Source organism: Mesoplodon densirostris, chromosome X (genome assembly GCF_025265405.1).
Source record: "Mesoplodon densirostris isolate mMesDen1 chromosome X, mMesDen1 primary haplotype, whole genome shotgun sequence".
Classification (NCBI taxonomy): Eukaryota; Metazoa; Chordata; class Mammalia; order Artiodactyla; family Ziphiidae; genus Mesoplodon; species Mesoplodon densirostris.
Genome location: NC_082681.1, coordinates 4,984,912 through 5,007,237, shown reverse-complemented (window position 1 = coordinate 5,007,237; position 22,326 = coordinate 4,984,912). Strand labels below are relative to the sequence as shown.

Sequence of the window (22,326 nt, the reverse complement as noted above, 5' to 3'; positions counted from 1 at the left end):
GAATAAAGCTGCAATGAACATTCTTTTACAAGTATGTTTGTGGACACATATTTTCATTTTTAAGTTATTAAACACATTTGTTCAATTATACAGTAAAATTAATTTGTTTTCTCTTGGTGTACCATTCTGTATTTTCTAATGCATGCATTGATTTGTGTAACCATGAACGTAGTCAAGATAAAGACCAGTTCCGTCACACCTCCATAAGTTCCTCATGCTGTCCCTTTATAGTCAGTCTTATCTCACCTCACCCTTAACCCCTGTCAACCACTAATTTATTCTGAAGCCCTATAGTTTTGTCTTTTTGAGAATATCATATAGAGTCATACAGTGTATAATCTTTCAAGATTGGCTTCTTTCCCTTAGCATAATTCCTTTGAGATTCATCTGAGTTGTTGCATCAATAACTGTGTATTGTTGAGTGGCATTTTGTTGTATGGATGTCTCACAGTTTAGTCATTCACCTGTTGAGGGACATCAGAGTTGTTGATGGGTTTTGGCAATTATTAATAAAGCTGCTATAAACATTCGTGGACGAGTTTTTGGTGTGGATGTACGTTTTTATTTCACTTTTTCAGGGTATTGAATTATGCTTTTAACTTGCATTCCAGGACTTCCCTGGCGGTCCAGTGGTTAAGACTCCACGCTTCCACTGCAGGGGGCATGGGTATGATCCCTGGTCGGGGAATTAAGATATTGTATGCCACACGGAGTGGCCGAACAAACAAACAAAGAAACAAAAACACTAACTCGCATTCCACTAATGACTAAAGATGTTGAGTATCTTTTCATCATTTGAATGTTCAAATGTCTTGCCTATTTTCAAAATTATGTTGTTTGTTTTCTTATTATTGAGTTTTGAGAATTCTTTGTATATTCTGGATACAAGTCTTTTGTCAGATATTTAATGTGTGAGTACTTTCTCTAGTCTGTAGCTTCTTTTTTCATTCTATTAACAGTGTTCTTTTGCACAACAAAAGTTTTTAATTTTGAAGGAGGATAATTTTACCATTTTTTTTCCTTTGATGGATTCTGCCGTGTCATGGTGCCATGTCTAAGAATTAACTGCCAAACCGAACGTCACATAGATTTTATCCTATTTTTTTCTAAAAGTTTTATACTTTTATATTTGGGTCTATGATCCATTTTGCATTCATATTTTTATAAAGTGTGAGTTTTAGGTTGAAGTTCATATTTTTTAGCATATGGATGACCAATTGTTCCAAAACCATTTGTTGAAATATGATCTTGTCCCTCTTCTACTCAAAAGCTTTCAATGGTTTCCCCTCGCTCTTAGAAGAAAATCCATAGTCCTTTTGTATGATCTGTAAGATATGCTGCTCTCATGCCTGTCTAGTCCTCAGATCTCATTTTGTGCCACACTCCCTCTTATCTATCCTGCTCCAGATGCACTGGCCTCTTGTCCTCTGTGAATTCTCCAAGCTCTTTTCCAGTGCAGTGCCTGTGCACATGCTTAGGTCCTCAACCTGAAACACTCTTCAACTCTGCTGTCACGTGGTTGGCATGATGCTCTCCTAGGTCCATTTTGAGTTCTCTTCCCATGGCACCCTGCCCTTTTACTTCGTCATGCTTTTTGCAATTTGTAAATGTATAGTTATCTTTGGACTATTTGTTCATTGTCTGGATCCCCCATGAAACTATAAACTCCACAAGGCTGCGTTCTCCGTGTCCAGCACTGTGCCTGCCCTCAAAACTTACTGCCTTGTGTGGAGATGGACAAGTAAACCAGAAACGATAATAAAGTCACCATTCCATGGAAATGCTGTCGAACACCTTTCACTGTACCTCCATTCCTGTTTTCTGCATGAACTAAAATGTCTTTTCCCTCTGTGCTTTGTATGCTCACACCCTCCTCACCATTCAGGAACCAGTTCATTCCTCCTCTCAGAAGTCCTTCCTGCCACCCAGGTTGGAAGAGCTCTCCCCTCTCTACTTTCTACTTTCCTACTGACACTCTCCACTTTGCCTTGCAATCACAGGGACTGGCTTAGCTCTTCTTCTAGAGAATCAAAAGCTCCAAGAGGGAAGTATCCAAATTGCATTCAGCTTGTGTCTCCCTCAGTTCAGAGAATAGGTCATCTTCTCCAGTTAACTCACTTTCTGATTTCTGGGAGACAAGCGTGTGATAGGCCATGTGTCCATCTGGCCACTAGAAGCTAAGGGGTCTAATTTGCAGGATGAAAAAGGAAAAGGAGGCCCAAGTTAAAGTCATATCTCATATCTACACAACCAACACTTAGGCCACCAGTGCTTTAATAAGCAGCAAAGACACATAAAAAGTTTTTTTTCTTTAACGTGTGTTGGGACTTGACTGATTTCTGTTGCTTTATTTCCACAACTGGCTCAGTACTAGTCCTATAAAAGTGACAGAAGGAACACACAGAATGTCACCTTTGAGAAATGACTGAGAGAGTGGATTTTAAAGTAGGAAGATTGGGATGCCAAATAAAACAAGGCTGTTTGGCAAAACCTTACCATGAACATGTCCCCAGGCCCGGCCTTCTGGAGCCACTGGCTGTATTAAAAAAAAGTTGGTCCTGCTCTGTTTTGAGATGTAGAAATGTTATGTGTGTTTCCTTCCTTTGAAGTGCTGTGTCAAGGGAGTCATTTTGACTGAACAGTGATGAACTTCAATTTTTTTAAATTAATTAATTTATTTTTGACTGTGTTGGGTCTTCATTGCTGCGCATTGGCTTTCTCTAGTTGCGGCGAGCGGGGGCTACTCTTCGGTGTGGTGCGTGAGCTTCTCACTGCGGTGGCTTCTCTTGTTGCAGAGCACAGGCTCTAGGTGTGCGAGCCTCAGTAGTTGTGGCACATGGGCTCAGTAGTTGTGGTGCACAGGCTTAATTGCTTCACGGCATGTGGGATCTTCCAGATCAGGGCTCAAACCTGTGTCCCCTGCACTGCCAGGTGGATTCTTAACCACTGCGCCACCAGGGAAGCCCTGATGAACTTCAATTTCTAAAAAAGTTTTTAGAACATTTCACGCTGGAAGAAATATTTGATAGTAGATCAAAATTTTTGATCATCAAATATTTGATAATATGAAAATAATGACATCTGCAAGTAAATATGGTAGCAGATGAACTATAAAAACACACCTGAGCTGTCAGTTCTAGTGTTTCAAATACTTTGGTCTCTTGGAGTAGGAGATACATCCGTATAGAACACTCTGTCCTCTACTGAAAGGCTTGGCCTAAAAGGCTTATTAGTTAGTGGGAACAGAGCAAACTCTCTTTATATCTTACCACACAGTGCTTAGTATAGTCTCTAGTCTGATTTATGCATTTCTCCTGGAATGAATTTTCCACAAATATATGATGGAAAACTGTAGCCTTGACATTCATTCTGCCTATGAATGTCTTTAGTGTTAGCAGCTGGCATTCAGGCTGGGTTCCAGGCATGCTCCAGTGACTCACCAACCAACACTATATGTCACCTTCTCTACCTTTGAAAGAGGATCAGACCACAGAACACTAATCAGATTCTAAAGGTGCCTTCTTATTTGCTTAATATTTCTACAGTGTTCAGAAGAGGCCAATAACAGCAATATTCTTTTCAAGATGATAAAATCTTGCAAAAAATATTTTGGTAATTGATAGCCTACCATTATTTTCATAGCAATAGGGTTTTTGTTTGATTGGTGTTTGTCTGTTTTCTCTTGATTCTTTGGCATCAGAACACTTCTCATCATAGACTACTTGCCCTTTGAGGTGTACAGGGGACATGAGACTAGGATTCTTACTGTGTTGATGATTTGTATTACTTTCGAAGTGTTATGAATGCTATGCATTTCTTGTTTTTCCATTCTGGTGAGGAAATACCACTGAGTGCCATTAGATGTTTTTCCTCTTTTGATGTGTTTGTGGAAAACTGGCGTAACCAAAAAAGCACATTAAAGAAGTTCAAACTGGCCCTTTAGAGAGTGATGTTTTCTATGAAATGGATGGAGTAAGCCTCTGGTGGAAACTTCCCCATTTGGACTCCATCCTTTGTAAAACATCGAAATATATGAGGGTTGGAGCATTTGAGTTTTGTTCCTTTTTAGTTGTGTATGAGTAGTGTTTTGAAGCAAGTCTGTTAACATATAACTAAGACAGGGATTGAGTTTTCTTAGCTGTGTGATAAAAGTAATTACCTACCAGATAATTTTAAAAGCGACTCCATATTTTAAATAGTTTAAACTCAACATTTTGTTTTAAATCTTCATAATCCAATATGTAACATCATCTGGACTATTCTATATAAGTTCAGTTATATATCAGCTTAGATATATTAGCTTCAGATCAGATATATATCAGCCCACACAAACAGTACGATTTTTAAAGCCCCAGGAATCTATGTCCATGGCTTGAGCAGGAAGAATGGAAGGTGCTATTGGTAAAGTACATTTGGCTTGCAGACCTGATGTCATCCTCTAATGGGCACCAATCCTCTCTGCACTTTGGTCAGGGAGCAGTGAGGGATGTGGTGCTCATAGTAGGGAGTCTGAGAGAAGAGCCGAGTATTTCCCAAGCCACCTTATTTCATTTTCTGCCTATCTCCCAACACACACACACACACACACACACACACACACACACACACACACACACACACACACACACACACACACACACACACACACACACACACACACACACACACACACACACACACACACACACACACACACACACACACACACACACACACACACACACACACACACACACACACACACCCCAAACATTCTCCTGCTTTACCCTTTTTGACCCTGGAGTAATGGGTCAGAAAATGCATATTCTTTTTGCCAGAGCTTGAATCTAAAAACTGCCAGAGGCTTTAATATCGGATAGTCAACAGTATGAATTTCTCTACTGAAGAAGAGTCTGGTAGATTCAGATAATGCACTCCTTCTATTCAGAATATCTGAATAAGATATTATATTTTACCCTTCCCATCAAAAAAAGAAAGAAAGAAAACCTTTTTGAGACTGAAAATGATCATTTAATCCAAAAATATTTCTGGAAGCAGCCACTCAGAAAGTGTTTGTATATTCAAATGCTAAAATGCTTTTTTTTTTTTAAAGGGAGGGTGGATTTGTTGTCTATTTGTTAGCAGGAAACTATAATCTTTAACAATTTCAGATCCTTCAAGATCTTTCCCAAGTGAGAATAGACCGGGCTTCTTTGATGGGACTCTGAGTTTTCCACTGGCTTCCATAGTCATTGGGGGAAAAGAAATCCTTTACCTACTTGTGTTTTTTGAAATTGTGATGTGTTTATTCAGTGTCTTTCATTTGGGAGAAGTCATGACCAGCTCCAGGTGAATTCGTCAAAAACAAGTTCTTAAAAAGCTTTCTGCTAAATGGTCAATTTGTCCAGTGGCGAAATTGCAAAAAATTAATTTATCCAAAAATAATCCATAGAATGACCAATGTAAAAAATTTACCCAAATTTATTGATTCATCAAAAAGCATGTCTTAAGAAGTACTCCTCCTGAATGTATTTCAAAGATTGAAAACATTTTTCTGAAAGGGACCAGATAGTAAATATTTTAGGCTTTATAGACTACATAAAGTCTCTGTAGCATATTCTTTGTTTGTTTTACAACCTTTTTAAAAAGTAAACATCATTCTTACCTCGTACAAAACCAGGCTGCTGTCAGTTTTGGCTCACAGGCTGAGCCCTTATATATTCAAATAATTTGTATTTTTTCATATGAATGTTATTCTTAATTATATGCAATGACTACATTCTTGAATATATTCAATGACTATATCCTTGTGTTGATCTAAAACAAACAGATGGCCAGATGTTTCTCCAGCAAAGATGCGTTTATTTGGGATCAGCACTGAATTGCAGTCAGGGTCTGCAACCATGACTAGTCACATGCAAGTCCCTGCATATCAAGGAAAGGGGAGCACATTTCTAGAGAGGAAAAGGAAGTTGGGAGGGCCATAGTAAACATAGTCCATGGCTTCTCATTGGCTGAGTCCTTGCCAGGAAATAAAAGTCTATTCCTTTCAGTCTGGTGGCACAAGGGTTGGTTAGCAGTACTTCATAGAGGCCTTTCCAGCAAGGTTGAAGAAAGTTCTTCTGGAGTTGTCTTTTCTAAAAGATAAAATCTCCACATTGCAAAGTATAATGCTTAAGGTCTTCATTTCCCAAAGGTGCATGGTAAAAAGATTGCTTGAACAAAACATGGATATTTTTAATGGAAACAACTAGGCCTTTGCAATTTTGGAATATCTCTCCTTTTATCCATTGTGAGTTAGAAGAAGCAAGAGTCAAGTGCATTGGGTGCCCTGTGACTATCTCAAAGGGTGAGAGTTTATATTTCCAAAAGGGATGGATCTGAGATTTAGAAGGACCAGCAGTAGTGCTTGTGGCCAAGGTATTTAGAGGGCCTCTACATATTTTGCCAGTTGAGTCTTAATAATGCTATTAGTGCATTGGACTAAACCAAAAGATTGAAGGTGGTAAGCAGAGACAGTGTTGTAAAACCAGCCAAACAGCACAGACTTGTCAAAGCACCTGGCCAGTAAAATGGGTTCCCCAATCACTATGAAGTTCAAGAGGAGTTTTCCAGGTAAGGATAATCTTTTCCAAAAGAACATAAGCCACCGAGATAGGAGTAGCCTATCTTCAAGGGAAGGCTTTAGTCCAGTGTGAAAACATGCAGACCATGCCTAAAACATGTTTATATCCATCAGATGGAGAAAGTTGTGTGAAATCCGTTTGCCAGACCTCGAATGGTCTGTTAGGCAGTTTAAAATGTCCAGGAGCAGTACGAACAGACTTAGAACAAGTGGGATAAGTGATGTGTAGGCACTTTTTGTGACCTTATTGATGTTTCTCCACCAATATTGGTTCATGAAGACTTATCATTTTGTTATTAGACCAGTTATTTAATCCATGTACAGTGGTGAGCAGTGGGAATTTTAGAGTCTCCAGTAGGACTGGGTCATTATTTGGTCCAAACCCAGAGCTTTCTCTTTTTATTAAACCAGCAACTGTTGAATTTCCAATCTTGTCTTTCCTTTTCTGAGGCCAATTTTGGGGCTTCTCTAGCCAGTTTTTCTAAACTATCATTTGGGGAAACATCCCTTTGAACCATGACAGAGGTTTGGCTGCTGTTGGTCCCTTGAACGGCGGCAGTCCTTGCAGAAATATCAGCAAGCTGATTTCTCTTAGCTTCCAGAGAGTCAAGTTCAGAATGCCCCAGAATCTTAATAATAGCTAAACTGACAGGTAAAAGTATTGCAGTGACAGTGATGGCTCTAAGGCAAGGGGTGTATCCCTGTGACTCAGGGTCCACTTGCTGTGGGTTACTGGTCATCCCATGTTTTGGGGTGAGTTCCCCAAGGGCATTCCCTTCCTTTTCATATAAAACAAGGAAAAAAGGGAATCTGGTAATTGGGATGCCCAAGGGCAGGTGGATTCATCAGACTCTAAGGCTTTGAAGGCTGTGCCATCCAGTTCATCCCATAAAATTGTGTCGGGGTTGTTATTGTTTAGTAATACATCCAGAGGTTTGACCATAAGGGAGAAATCTGGAATTCAATTTCGGCAATAACCGACTAGGCTGTGAAAACCTCACAGTTGGTGCTTAGTTTTGGGTTTGAGGAAACTTAGGACACCATGAAGTCTAGCTGGATCTAGGTGTAACCCTTGTTCTGATATGAGATGTCCTAAATATCAAACTGGGCAAACTGTAATTTTTCTCTGGCGCCTTATGTACCTTTAAGGCTAAAAGCTTTACAAGTGGATGGTGTCTTCCTGTGAGGAGGCTTGAGAAGGAGAATAAAGAAGCAAATCATCCATATAGTGCAATGAAGTAGAACCTTTAAGGAAATTCATATCATCCAGGTCGGCCTTCAGGATCTGTGAGCAATAAGGACTCTCAGTAAAACCTGAGGTGTTACTGTCCAGGTGAATTGTTTCTCTTCCCCAGCGAAGGCAAAAAGGTATTGGCTAGCTTCATCAACTGGAACACTAAAGAATGCACTGCATAAATCAATTATAGTAAAGAATTTACTTCTGGTAGGAATGTATGTTAGTAATGTATGAGGGTTAGGAACAACAGGGTGTCAAGGGATAACAGTGTAGTCTATTGCTGGGAGATCCTGGACAAACCTCCACCCTCAGCCATTAGGTTTTCTCACTGGTGAAATGGGAGTGTTACAGGGGCTAGAACAAGGGATAATGAGGCCTTGAGCCTTGTAAGCTTCTATTATGGGCTCTATGCCTTCACTGGGGTTCTTTACTTATAGGATATTGGTTAATTCTGAGAAGAGGTTTTGAGGGGTCTATTTTAATTTTGATGGGAGGTGTGCTGTGAATTTTGCCAACATCAGTTGGAGATTTTGCCCATAAAGAAAGTGGTAGCTGATTCAACAGGGATAAATGATCAGTGTTTCCAGAATCTATTTTATTATCATCAGAGATGAAAAATAAAAGATGCCAAAGGGTCATTTAATTCATCTGGTGAGTTACTTTGATGACCGCTATCAATTTCTAGAATTATTTCCCCCTTTTGTGAGACAGAAATTCTAGCATGATACTTCCCTAAGAGGTCTCAGCCTAGTAAATGGATAGGAGCAGAGGAACTAAGGAGAAAAGAGTATGTATCTCTCAAAGGGCCTAAACAAAAGGGAATCAATTCAGAGACAGGAACCTCTTGAGGTTCATTAGAGACACCCACTATTTGAATTGTTTTAGTACTCTGAAGCAGGGGCTGTTTTACAGCAGTGGACTTGAGCACTGAGAGTGTGGCTCCGGTGTCCATTAGGACTGGAAGAGATTCACTCCTCATCTGGAGAAATATTTCTCAAAGATGATTAAAAGGCCTCCCTCTTTTTTTTTTTTTTTTTTTTTGGTGGCACGCGGGCCTGTCACCGGTACGCGGGCCTCTCACTGTTGTGGCCTCTCCCATTGTGGAGCACAGGTTCAGTGGCCATGGCTCACTGGGCCCAGCCGCTCCGCGGCATGTGGGATCTTCCCGGACCAGGGCGCGAACCTGTGTCCCCTGCATCATCACGCAGACTCTCAACCACTGCGCCACCAGGGAAGCCCAAAAGGCCTCCCTCTTAATGGGATTAGGAAGAGCCCCTGTAGTTAGTTCCTCAGAGCCCATCACTGGGGGTTAGGAGAGCATTGAAAAGGCTGGTTAGAGGGCTAAAGGTGCCTAAAATGCTTAAATTTGTAACAATCTGTTTTCTAGTGTCCTGGCCCTTTTCAATAATAGCAGAAACTAGGAGGGTTTTGGTTTCATTTAGGAGCCTTCATTTACTTAAGTTGAAGATTAAGAATTTTGGTGGCCTTCGTTTTAGGTGAGTTATTTTAGAGTGTGAGAGAGCTGGTTTGCCAGATTAATTAAATCTGGAGTGGACATAGTTTTGCATTCCATCCTGGTCCTTTTTACTAGAAGGAAAACGTCCCAGTTCAGTCCATTGATAAACATAGAATTAAAAGCTACCCAGGTGGAATTGACATCTGAAGGAAGACAAGAATTTGTTTTTAATAATCTGATATAATATTCATGAACAGGTTTGTCATATTTTTGTGTTCATGCCTGAATTTTGTTCCAATAAACAGGCTTTAGCAAAGCCCTAGGAATTGCTCACAAAGTTGCCTAGTGATTGCCTGCGCCTGAGCATATAATAAGTCAGTGGGTTGGTCTCCCCATTGTAATTCTAGAGACCTTTCAGGATTTTCCCCATTAGTGGTTTTCATCTAGTGTGGGGCCTGGCCTTTACAGACAAGCATATGAACTAGCTCATGTAAGCAGAGAAACCAGGTTGATAAGTTTGAATGACTATATTAAATTCTTCAGAAAATCTGTGAGGATCTTTGGTTACTTTGGGAAGGTCTTTGACTATGGCTCACAGTTCAGCTTTTTTTTTTTTTAGATGTTGGGGGTAGGAGTTTATTTATTTATTTATTTATTTATTTTTGCTGTGTTGGGTCTTAGTTTCTGTGCGAGGGCTTTCTCTAGTTGTGGCAAGTGGGGGCCACTCTTCATCACAGTGCGCGGGCCTCTACTATCGTGGCCTCTCTTGTTGCGGAGCACAGGCTCCAGATGCGCAGGCTCAGTAGTTGTGGCTCACGGGCCTAGTTGCTCTGCGGCATGTGGGATCCTCCCAGACCAGGGCTCGAACCTGTGTCCCTGCATTAGCAGGCAGATTCTCAACCACTGCGCCACCAGGGAAGCCCTCACAGTTCAGCTTTAGTCCAAGGAATATGAGAAATAAATGATTTAAGCCTTTGTATCCTCAGAAGGCTTAACTTTAAAGGGACAGGTCCTGACAAGTTCAGAGGAGAAGAGAGTGGAGAGAGTTTCAGAGAAAAGGGAAAGTTTGGTGGGAGAACTGGTATGGGAGATTTGAAGGTATAGAGGAGGCGTAGGTGGTGTAGAAGGGAAGGAGGAAGATGGCGCTGGAACTGAGGCTATGAGGAAGTGAGGGAGAGAGACAAGATGGTACCAAGGCAGAACCTAAGACAAAGAAGCCAAGGAAGAAGAGTCCAAGGCTTAGGGAGCCATTTTATCTGTCCATAATCCTTTGTTTGCCTCAGTTAATCTTAAAATCTTATTTTGCAGAGAGGCAATTTTAGACTCCTGATCATACTGGGAAGCCTCAAAATACCAATCAAAATCAGCATTCCACTCAGTCCTGGAAAAGTTTTGAGCTACTATAGTCCAATTCAGTTTTAAGGAAATTAAGTTTGGGGATTTCAAAAGTTCCCCATCATGGCCATGGATATTCTAAATTGCCTTTGGTCAGGTCAGTCCATTCAGTTAGAAATGTGCATGAGGAAGGACCAAAGGTTTTTCAACATAAAACGGGCCAGAATCCCTGTCGGCGGGGGGTGCCCACAAAATACTTAGATAACTGGGACCCATTTCCTAGAGGTTTTTCCTCTAAAGAACAGTTTTCAAACAGCTAAACAGCTTACAGCACAAATGGCTCAATGCATACAGCTTGCAAGCGAATCCCAGCCAATCTTAAAGAAATAGCTTGGTTTTGGAGGAGCCATGCTGAAGGTTTTTTTTTTTTTAAAGCCAGTCTCCAGAAGACAGCCCTTTCAAAGGAATAGGCTGAAGGCTGAACTGGCACAGTTTTATTTGAAGCAGCCCCTTCCTGATGGAATTGGGCCAAAAGCATTTTCATTGATTAGCTCTAGTAGTTTTCTGGTAGCATCTTTAGGATTCTCTATGTATAGTATCATGTCATCTGCAAACAGTGACAGCTTTACTTCTTCTTTTCCGATTTGGATTCCTTTTATTTCCTTTTCTTCTGATTGCTGTGGCTAAAACTTCCAAAACTATGTTGAATAATAGTGCTGAGAGTGGGCAACCTTGTCTTGTTCCTGATCTTAGTGGAAATGGTTTCAGTTTTTCACCATTGAGGAGGATGTTGGCTGTGGGTTTGTCATATATGGTCTTTATTATGTTGAGGAAAGTTCCCTCTATGCCTACTTTCGGCAGGATTTTTATCATAAATGGGTGTTGAATTTTGTCGAAAGCTTTCTCTGCATCTATTGAGATGATCATATGGTTTTTCTCCTTCAATTTGTTAATATGGTGTATCACGTTGATTGATTTGTGTATATTGAAGAATCCTTGCATTCCTGGAATAAACCCCACTTGATCATGGTGTATGATCCTTTTAATGTGCTGTTGGATTCTGTTTGCTAGTATTCTGTTGAGGACTTTTGCATCTATGTTCATCAGTGATACTGGCCTGTAGTCTTCTGTTTTTTGTGACATATTTGTCTGGTTTTGGTATCAGGGTGATGGTGGCCTCGTAGAATGAGTTTGGGAGTGTTCCTCCCTCTGCTATATTTTGGAAGAGTTTGAGAAGGATAGGTGTTAGCTCTTCTCTAAATGTTTGATAGAATTCGCCTGTGAAGCCATCTGGTTCTGGGCTTTTGTTTGTTGGAAGATTTTTAATCACAGTTTCAATTTCAGTGCTTGTGATTGGTCTGTTCATATTTTCTATTTCTTCCTGATTCAGTCTTGGCAGGTTGTGCATTTCTAAGAATTTGTCCATTTCTTCCAGGTTGTCCATTTTATTGGCATAGTGTTACTTGTAGTAATCTCTCATGATCTTTTGTATTTCGGCAGTGTCAGTTGTTACTTCTCCTTTTTCATTTCTAATTCTATTGATTTGAGTCTTCTTCCTTTTTTTTCTTGATGAGTCTGGCTAATGGTTTATCAATTTTGTTTATATTCTCAAAGAACCAGCCTTTAATTTTATTGATCTTTGCTATTGTTTCCTTCATTTGTTTTTCATTTATTTCTGATCTGATCTTTATGATTTCTTTCCTTCTGCTAACTTTGGGGGGTTTTTTTGTTCTTCTTTCTCTAATTGCTTTAGGTGCAAGTTTAGGTTGTTTATTTGAGGTGTTTCCTGTTTCTTAAGGTAGGATTGTATTGCTATAAACTTCCCTCTTAGAACTGCTTTTGCTGCATCCCATAGGTTTTGGGTCGTCGTGTCTCCATTGTCATTTGTTTCTAGGTATTTTTTTTTTATTTCCTCTTTGATTTCTTCAGTGATCACTTGGTTATTAAGTAGTGTATTGTTTAGCCTCCATGGTTGAAGCAATCTGATCTCAAGATCAGACCTAAGTGCCAAACGAATACTCGCATACAGAACAAGGCCTTTACCAGAAAAATGAAAACTTAATGAAGATACTGAATACAGCCTGGAGAGCTTCAAACGCAAAGAGGGTGTGAACCCAGATCCAGGAGAAAGACATACTTTCAAACTCCAGGGTTGGTGAGAAAAACAGTGAACAACAATGGGCTCAATGTAGGTACCACACCGGCTTGCTCACCAGTCCTGGAGCCGTTGTGAGTATTCTCTGGTCCCTGCAAGAGCAAGCAAAGTGTTGACCTGAGACAACTAGACAGCCAGATGTTTCTCCAGCAAAGATGCATTTGTTTGGGATCAGCAGAGAATTGCAGTTTGGGGTCTGCAACCATGACTAGCCACTTAGAAACCCCTGCACGGCAAGGGAAGGAGAACCCTTTTATAGAGGGGAAAAAGGAGTTGGGGTGGTTACAGTAAACAAAGAGTCCATGGCTTTTCTTTGGTTGAGTCCTTGCCAGGAAATAAAAGGAGTCTTTCTTCGTCTTGTGCTCTGTTGTTGTCACAGGATGTGAGTGCGCCCCCACCTTCTTGTTTCCCAACTCTACTTAAATGACCTTTCGTTTATTAATTTTTTACAGACCTTATACATTATTCACCTTATGGAGCTTTATTTTCCTCATCTGTAAAGTGGGAATTAAAACAACACACATACCACTGACTTACTTTAGTATCCAGAAAGATAATATGTGTGAGATACCTACCACATGATAGGAACTCAGTAAATGATGATATCTCCCCTGCCAGTCAGAGGTGAGATTGGTGGTGGGTAAGGAGTAGGGTTACTTAACAGTTACCTTACGATAACTGAAGGTGATGGATGAGCACTCACTTCAAGTTATTGATTTTCTGAACTGATCAAAATCATCTCCTTTGCCTATCTGCCTTTGGATAAGGTTCCTGAAATAAACTAGTTAAGTCTTCGGATCATGTAAGTCTATTAAGATGACATTTTCCAATGATTTCTTTACTGAAAGAAGCTATATTAAAAGAGAAGAAATATTTTAAAAGCAGAGTAGGGCTCCCCTGGTGGCACAGTGGTTGAGAGTCCGCCTGCCGATGCAGGGGACACGGGTTCGTGCCCTGGTCCGGGAAGATCCCACATGCCGCGGAGCGGCTGGGCCCGTGAGCCATTGCCGCTGAGCCTGCGTGTCCGGAGCCTGTGCTCTGCAACGGGAGAGACCACGACAGTAAGAGGCCCGCGTACAGCAAAAAAAAAAAAAAAAAAAAAAAAAAAAAGCAGAGTAGTTATTTTTCAATAGGGGGGATCAGTTTGTACATTCATTCAGGGGGTATTGACAAGAGTGAATTGTATGCAGAGCCCTGTAGCCATAAAACACCCCTCTTCCTCCCTCCATCCCTGCCCAAAGGAGAGTACAGGTCTAGGTGGTGGATAGCAATATCAACTCTTGATCCCAGTCTGCTTACATGAGCACTGGAGAGTCTGCTGCTTGGCTCTGAAGGAATAAATGATAGCACATGCAGAATTCATCTCTGAGGAACACATTTTCTCGAGAAGAGAATTAAAGTCGTAGAAGAACCATTTTGAAGCAAATTACAGTATTATACGTCCTAAATCATATATTTAAGTGGAGAAGAAACTTAGAGGAATGGAGCGATCAAAGGGAGAATGGCTAATGAGGGCGTTTGAGAGGCTCATGTTGGACGGTACAGATTACCAAGCACTTTTTTCCAAACACTATTTTATCTTTACAAGACACCTACAAGGTGTGTATTATGAGTCTCACTTTAAGCACTGGGAAACTGGGGCTCAGGGAAGTTAAGAGGCTTGCTCTAGGTCTCACAGCTAGGAAGTGTGAGAGCTGAAGTTTGAGCCCAAGTGTGTGACCCCCAAATTCTCTCCATCTTCCATGGCAACTCTGACATACTAGGCACAATGATGGGGGCTTGGAAGAACAGGAGGCCATTTCAGGCATGATCCCTAAGGAACCACTTAAGTGCATAGTGACTCTTGGGGACAGGTAGGCTCTGGAGATGCTAGTACTAATGCAGTTGCCAGGGATGGCTGAGATGCAGTTGGGCCTGAAGGAAAAAAGGATACCTATAACTTGACTCAAGATTTCACATTTCAGACGTGGGGTGGTAGTGGGTTTCTTCTGTGAGCCTACGGAGTAGCTTTGGTTAGAATAATCTTAAAAATTAGCTCCTTAAACTTTGGTCACAGCCTGTAACCAAGAAGGGAAATCTGATTTGCCTTTCTTCCATTGCTTCAGATTAGATCATCTCGGCTGTAAATTAAACAAGCAGAGACATTTAGGATTATATTTTTACTGTCATCAGTTTCTTGACTCTGTGCCACAACTGTTCAAAACACACCTTAGTTTGTGCCTCATTGATGTATGAAAGGACAGTATTCATTGGGGCGTCTTTTTCATATTTACAGTTTCATTTATATAGCAAGTAGAAGTAGATGCTTTTCTGAGCCAAGAACAGCCTTCCATTAAAGTAATTCAGCAGTGTTGACTACTTTACCAATGAATATCAAACCTTGGGGAAAGATTCAAAAAGAGTAAAAAACATTAAGGGCCCAATTTAAGAGTAACATTTTGAGATTTTACATAATGAGACAGAGGTACTTTTCTTCGTAAAATTAGAAACTGTTCTTTTCATGTAAATATAGCTAGGAAAGTGTTCTTTGATCGTTTTCTTTCTTTTCGAGAATTAACTGATGCAAATTGGAAAAGGAAAGTTCTGTTTGTATCCATTCCTAACCAAAGACCAGCAATGGATGTGACTGCAAACCCTCTATTTTATACATGCATAGACTGGTTAGGTATGAAAGAGTCCTCAATACTTTTCATTAACAATGTATGTGTTTATTGGTTATTTGTACATTCTGATTTTAAGTCAAATATTTGCCATCTATATTGACACCTAGAGGAGTATGAAATGTAAAGTCATGGAAGAACTTGGAAAATTTTGCTTTTCTTTATTTTATATTTTCAGTATTCAAGCCAGTGGATTTAAAGCAAAACCTAATTGCCTCATAATGTTTTCTTGTCAAAGTTAGCGTCTTGTCCAGTAACACCCACTGCATCCTTTGATATAACACTGTTCAATAGAACATTTTGTGATGACAGAAATGCTCTTTAATCTGTTCTGTTTAATACAGTAGCCACTGGCCATATATAGCTATGGAGCACTTAAAATATGTCTGCTGTGACTGAAAAAGTAAATTTTAAATTTTATTTAATTATGATTTTAATTTAGCCACATGTAGTTAGTGGGTACCATATTAGACATTCATTCACATGCTGCTTATCTCAGGCATAAAGATATTTAGTATTTAGAAGTCAATATGGAGTCATTTAATTGCTCTTAAGGAACAGATGGAAACCTCAGCTGGTCTTTGAAAATAATTGTGTCAAGCTGAGCAGGCCTGGGATGAGGGATGTGCAAATATTTTAATGAACTAACTGGTCAGTTTGTTTATTCCTTTATGCACTCAGCAGATATTCATGAAAACACCTAGTAAGTGCTCTTCACTGTGGTAGGTGCTGGGGATACAAGAGGTTCAAAGGAAGTGCACCGCCTTCAAGAAATACACCAGGTAGAAAAGGCAGACAGAAAGTAATAACAAACTTTCATACAAATCAGAAGAGAGTTGAGAAAGAGGGAAAAGTCAAAGATAACTACCATACGACCCAGCAATCCCACTACTGGGCATATACCCTGACAAAACCATAATTCAAAAAGAGTCACGTACCACAATGTTCATAGCAGCTCTATTTACAATAGCCAGGACATGGAAACAACCTAAGTGTCCATCAACAGATGAATGGATAAAGAAGATGTGGCACATATATACAATGGAATATTACTCAGCCATAAAAAGAAATGAAATTGAGTTATTTGTAGTGAGGTGGATGGACCTAGAGTCTGTCATACAGAGTGAAGTAAGTCAGAAAGAGAAAAATAAGTATCGTATATTAACACATATATGTGGAATGTAGAAAAACGGTACAGATGAACTGGTTTGCAAGGCAGAAATAGAGACACAGATGTAGAGAACAAACGTTTGGACACCAAGGGGGGAAAGTGACTGGGGGTGGTGGTGGTGGGATGAAATGGGAGATTGGGATTGACATATATACACTAATATATATAAAATAGATAACTAATAAGAACCTGCTGTATAAAAAATAAAGAAATAAAATTCAAAATTCAAAAAAAAAACATCATTCTAATGAGGGTCCAAATGATTTACTTTATTATCGATATGGTGCAGAACAACTCTCTCTGTAGGAAAAGTGACACGTCAAAGATTGATGATGTTATGTATTAATAAAAATAAAACAGATTTTTCTTTCTTATTTGAACTGTTAAAAACCAAATTTTAACTGAGTAAATTTGAAAATTGAATTGGCTTTATTAGGCTATTCATGAATTGGGCAGTGTCCCATCTAGCAACGGGAAGAGTGCTCCAAGGGGTTGTACAGAATGGAAGGTTTTTATAGGAAGAGGGGTGGGGCCAGGGAGTTATTAGCAAAAGAAAAGAAAGGATTATTTTTAGGCTAGGACATCTTTTGGGGGAGAAGAGTAATGTCAAGAGTTTAATCCTGCAGGTTGCCTCTTCTTCCCTTGGGGGATAGAGAGGACCCATGTGACAGATTACTTACTTGGTTCTGACCAGGAAATTCCAGACTATAAATAAGATTACGTTTGTGGTGAAGGTTGAAACTACAGTTAAGTTAGGTAGGTATTAAATCTGGGTTTGGTATCATGGACTTTAGCACAAGTGATGCCATTTGGGGCCTATGGTTTTTCTCTTTAACAGAACCTCATTTTTATTGTATTATAGAGAATTTAGATTTAAATGGCAAGTGAGATGTGTTTACCATCTCTCTTTTCACTTATTTATAGAAGTGTTCAAGGCCAAAGAAGAAGTTCTAGAATGGAACACCTGCATGCCGAACCTGATGCTCCTGCCTCAGAAGTACGTACACTGAGTACATAGAGTAAAAGCTTGGACCCTTATTCCCATAATGTTGATTCTTTAGTAAATGTGTGCTGCCAAGGTGGGGGAAGAAAACAAATTTCCCTTTACGCTTCTAGGTTCTTGGCTGAGATGCCCCTGTAATTAAAAGACAGGATTAACAGGAGAAAAACAAACAGATGTTTAATAACATGTACATCTCCTTGTATACGTGGGAGAGACCCCAGAATACTGCATAACTCTCCAAAATGGCTCAAGCTACCAGCTTAAATGCCATTTTCAGCTAAAGATAAAAGAAGATGTTGGGGGCGGGGAGTCAGTTGTGGGGAAGCTTGCTATGCAGATTTGAGTCCTGGCTTTCTGCATTGATAAGAGCTCCTAGAAATTTCGACTCATCCTTTTCTTCCCGGTGCAAAGAGGAAGACACACTTACAAGTGGAAGTATCTCTTACAGTAGAGTAACTTCCGTTGGTTTTCAGAGCTTCTCCTCTGTCTGCTGTTTCTTAAGCATAACCAGCTCGAAATAATCCTTATGCCAAGGAGGCATATTTTGGGGTGGCAAATTCAGCTTTCCTTGTCCTACATAGGTTTTAATTTCAAGAAATATCCCATATGGGCATAGCACCTGAGCGGTGTTACACAGTTGCCTTTTTGTAGCCATTTCTTATTGGGAGCCAGTAATGGCCATGCTTAGAATGATCCCTGTAGTAGCTTTAAAAAGAATTAAGCTGTGCTGTACGCCAGACATTGTTCAAGGTATTTTTGACTTGTGAGTGCATTTTGAAATGAGAGGTTAGTGACCTGCCTGCTACTGTAGGCTATGTGAGTAGACCCATGAGATGGCAGAGTCATTTGCCCATTATGGGCAGAACCCAATTCCTAATTAATCTGGATTGTCCTCCATCCTTTCCTTTTCTTTTTTATAAACTTATTTATTTATTTATTTTTGGCTGTGTTGGGTCTTCGTTGCTGTGCACGGGCTTCTCATTGTGGTGGCTTCTCCTGTTGTGGAGCACGGGCTCTAGGCACGCGAGCTTCAGTAGTTGTGGCACGTGGGCTCAGTAGTTGTGGCTCGCAGGCTCTAGAGCGCAGGCTCAGTAATTGTGGTGCATGGGCCTAGTTGCTCCGTGGCATGTGGGATCTTCCCAGACCAGGGCTCGAACCCATGTCCCCTGCATTGGCAGGTGGATTCTTAACCACTGCACCACCAGGGAAGTCCTGCCTCCATCTTTTTCTTAAGCCATTAAATGTATCATCCAATTATCCATTCACCAGACGTTCCTCTAGAGAATCCTATAGGGATACACATTAATAGAAATATGACACCTGGTTCTGCCCTCAATGATCTAAATTCTAGTCTGGGAGATAAGTTCAAACTGCAAGAAAAACAGATATAGAAGAACAGAAAAAGCATCCTAGGAAACCTTCCCAATGGATAGTCTTTCACCTTACCTGCCATTCCATGGGTGCATGCAACATAGCTGCTAGGCTGGTTCGCTGTGGTGGTGACAGTACTACTGAGAGAAAAGATGACCTAGACATCAGAAGATAAGGGTTCAATTCCTGATTCAGCCATTTACCAATTATGTGACTGGGGGAATGTTATTTTACCATGGAGAGCCTCAGTTTCATTATCTGTAAAATGGGAGTGGTAATAATCTCTGCCAGGCTACCTCATAAAGATATATGATAATGCTCAAAGGAACCTCATTTATTAATATATTGTCTGTATTCATGCAATAGAATGAAACTTCTGTGAGAGCAAGGGTTCTCTTGTTCATCAGCATATCACCAAATACCTTGAACAGGGCTGGCCACACATAGTAGGTGCTTATAATAAATATTAGATGCACAAATGAATATTGTATGTTAAAGCACTCTATTATTTTTATAGCACTCTTTAAATGTCTGGTAAAGGGATTTCAAGAGCAGTATCAACAGGTTGGATGTGTAGACTCTCACTTTGGTTTTCAGTCTTCCATGTGATTTTGCTTGAAAGGATTTTCATGTTCCGTGGACTATGCAGGTATTTAAGTTCTTCTGTAACATGGAGATGCTGTGAACACATATTTTCAATATGAAGTGCTGATTTTTCTATTGTATTTTCCAACTCTTGCTCATTCAACAAGCTACTTCTGTGTAGATAAAACTTCCTCCCTTCTGAAGACGTACCTCTGCTTAATCTAGCATTCTGTTCAAGACAGTAGGAAACAGTGAGGAAATTAGGTAGAAGAAGGTTAATTTAAATAGAGCAGTGCTCTGTTTACACACAAACTAATTTTCAGCTATGCTAGGAAAAAAGGCCAAGGCATCCATATAGCTCTGGCCATCAGTCCGACATCTACACAGCTGACAGCAAGACTTCATCAGTCAGTCAACAGATATTTACCCAGGATCTGTAGTGTGCTATGTGTGAAGAATCCATTCCTTCAACTTAATGTTCTGAGGAAAGTTGGATTAAAAAAATTCTCCCTTTATAAAATTTATAAAACCTAAGTAATTTTAACATTGAAAGGTAAGTTTTTTAAAAGAAATTCATAATCTTATCACAATGGCACAGTTGCTATTTAATTTTGCTAATTTCCATTCAGTCTACCATCACATCTGTTTTTTACTTAGTTATAATGATAGCTTGCCTGCTACTCCATTCCCTTTGGTTTTCACTTATCACTAAATTCTACCTTTGTACAGTCCCAAGTTTAATCATTTCAGTAACTGTACAATATACTATGGAATTGGGGGACTTCTGTTTCCAATTAAGATGGAGTGACAGGGACCAGATTGACTTTTCTGCCCAAAACAGCCAAAAATAAAAGACAAAAATATATGAAATAACAGCTTTCAAGATAATGGACATCAGGCAACAAAGGACAGGGACTCTTAAGAGATGGGAAACGAATGAAATGAGCCCTACAATTGCCCTAGCTTATACCTAGTGAGTTTTCAGGCCATGTAGCCAAGAGGGAGAACACACAGGGATCCCAGTGGAATTCCTGAGCTGAGGAGATTGACATGAGACTAGGTAGTCTAAAGTTGCTAGCAGAGTACCAGAGGGGAGAGGGCTGCATGGGTAGAGGATGCCAGGGATCTGTGAGGAGAAAGAACCACCCAAGAGGATTAGAGGGAACAGTGCCAACATTCATACAGGGCTGGTGGTACTTCCTGTTCTACCAGCCACACTAGAAATCCTCATAATACTCAGGACATGAGGTATAAATGTACACAGAAAGGTCTTGCCTTAGTTATAGGGAAAAATTAGCCCTAGGCTAACTATTGCTCTGGTTCTGACTATCACATCATTAAGGCAAGACCAAAGGGATCAAATCAAGTAATTTAACTACATTCCAGAACAAAGATGAAGAATGTTTATAGGAATGCAAAATTATCCAATACCCCTAGAAGGTAAAATTAACAATATTTGGCATTCAGTCAAAGATTACCAGGCATTCAAAAAAAGCAATAATAATATGTAACTCTTATTGAAGAGAAAGCCCAATCAATAGGAACTCACCCAGATCAAACACAGGTTTTAGAATTAGTGGACAGGAATATTAACATATGTGTTACGTATGTTCAAAATTTTAAGTAGAGACATGGAAGATGGGGAAAAACCTCAAGTTGAAATTTGAGCAGTGAAAACAACACCAGATGGGACTGATGGCAGATTAAACATTGCAGATTTAGTAGATTGGGGGATTTAAAGACAAAGCAATAGAAATTCTCCAAAATTAAAAAAGTTTTAAAAGAACAAGCAAAAAGAAAAGAGCATCAATTAGCTGTCAGAAACTCTTCAAGTGGCGAAATATATGTGTAAATGGAGTCTCCAAAGTGTAGAGGGAAGTACAGAAATATTTGAAATAATAATGGCCAGAGAATTGTCCACGTTTGATAAAAGCTATAAACCCAGAGATTCAAGGATCTCAACTAAACCTAAGCAAAAGAAACATGAAGAAAACCACACAAAGCATACACTGGCCCCTGCCAGGGATCATCATATTTTGATCTGTCACCTGTTACTATGGACAATGCTGTATTCAAAAAAAGGCATGTTCTGTTGAGAACAGCTGTTAACTGGCAAGGAGTTGAGAACAAGGCAATGTATTGAGAACAAAGTTCTTTCCACAAAACCACCATTTGAACAGCAGTGGCTTTAAGTAGTAGCATCAATGCCAATCCAAAACAAATTCTTCCTAATTGACTCTGTCCCAAATACTTTATTTTAAATGATGAGTTTAGGTGACTCGTGCTGCCAGCTTCTGACATTCTGTCATCCATCCCTAGAGATCTGTTGTTCCTGGACTGTGTTGCACTACGCAGGCATTTTGGCAAAATTGGAGCTTGTACATTATCAGGTTGCTTTTACACTCATATCTATTGTGCCTGGAGCTGGTAGGCTGTTTTGTAGAAGGAGCTGGCTTTGAGCATGTACCAGGGGCTGGGTGGGGCAGGAGAGCCATAGTATATATCAGACTCAGAAGCACTCTGCCCAAGCTGATTATGTGTTAATGAGGAGGACAGGACAAACCTGAGTTAGGGAGCAATCATGAAAGCATCTTCCGTTGATTTTACACCTACTGCGTGCTAAGCACTTAATCGTGTTCATTCAACAGATACTTATTTTATCCAGAAAGTGGTCTAAGAAGGTCAGCCCTAACTCAGTCTAGGGGTGTTTGGAGTGGGGGGTAACATGGTACTTAGGATTAAGTTTTAT

General features: G+C 40.0%; 1 protein-coding gene across 1 annotated transcript in view; it reads left to right on the top strand.

Moving 5' to 3' along the window:
- PASD1 (PAS domain containing repressor 1) overlaps positions 1-22,326 on the top strand; it is an 81,456-nt gene that overhangs the window by 38,754 nt on the left and 20,376 nt on the right. Inside the window, exon 11 of the mRNA XM_060087960.1 lies at positions 17,543-17,615. Coding sequence (XP_059943943.1) covers positions 17,543-17,615 — 73 coding nt within the window. The remainder of the gene's footprint in view (positions 1-17,542; positions 17,616-22,326) is intronic.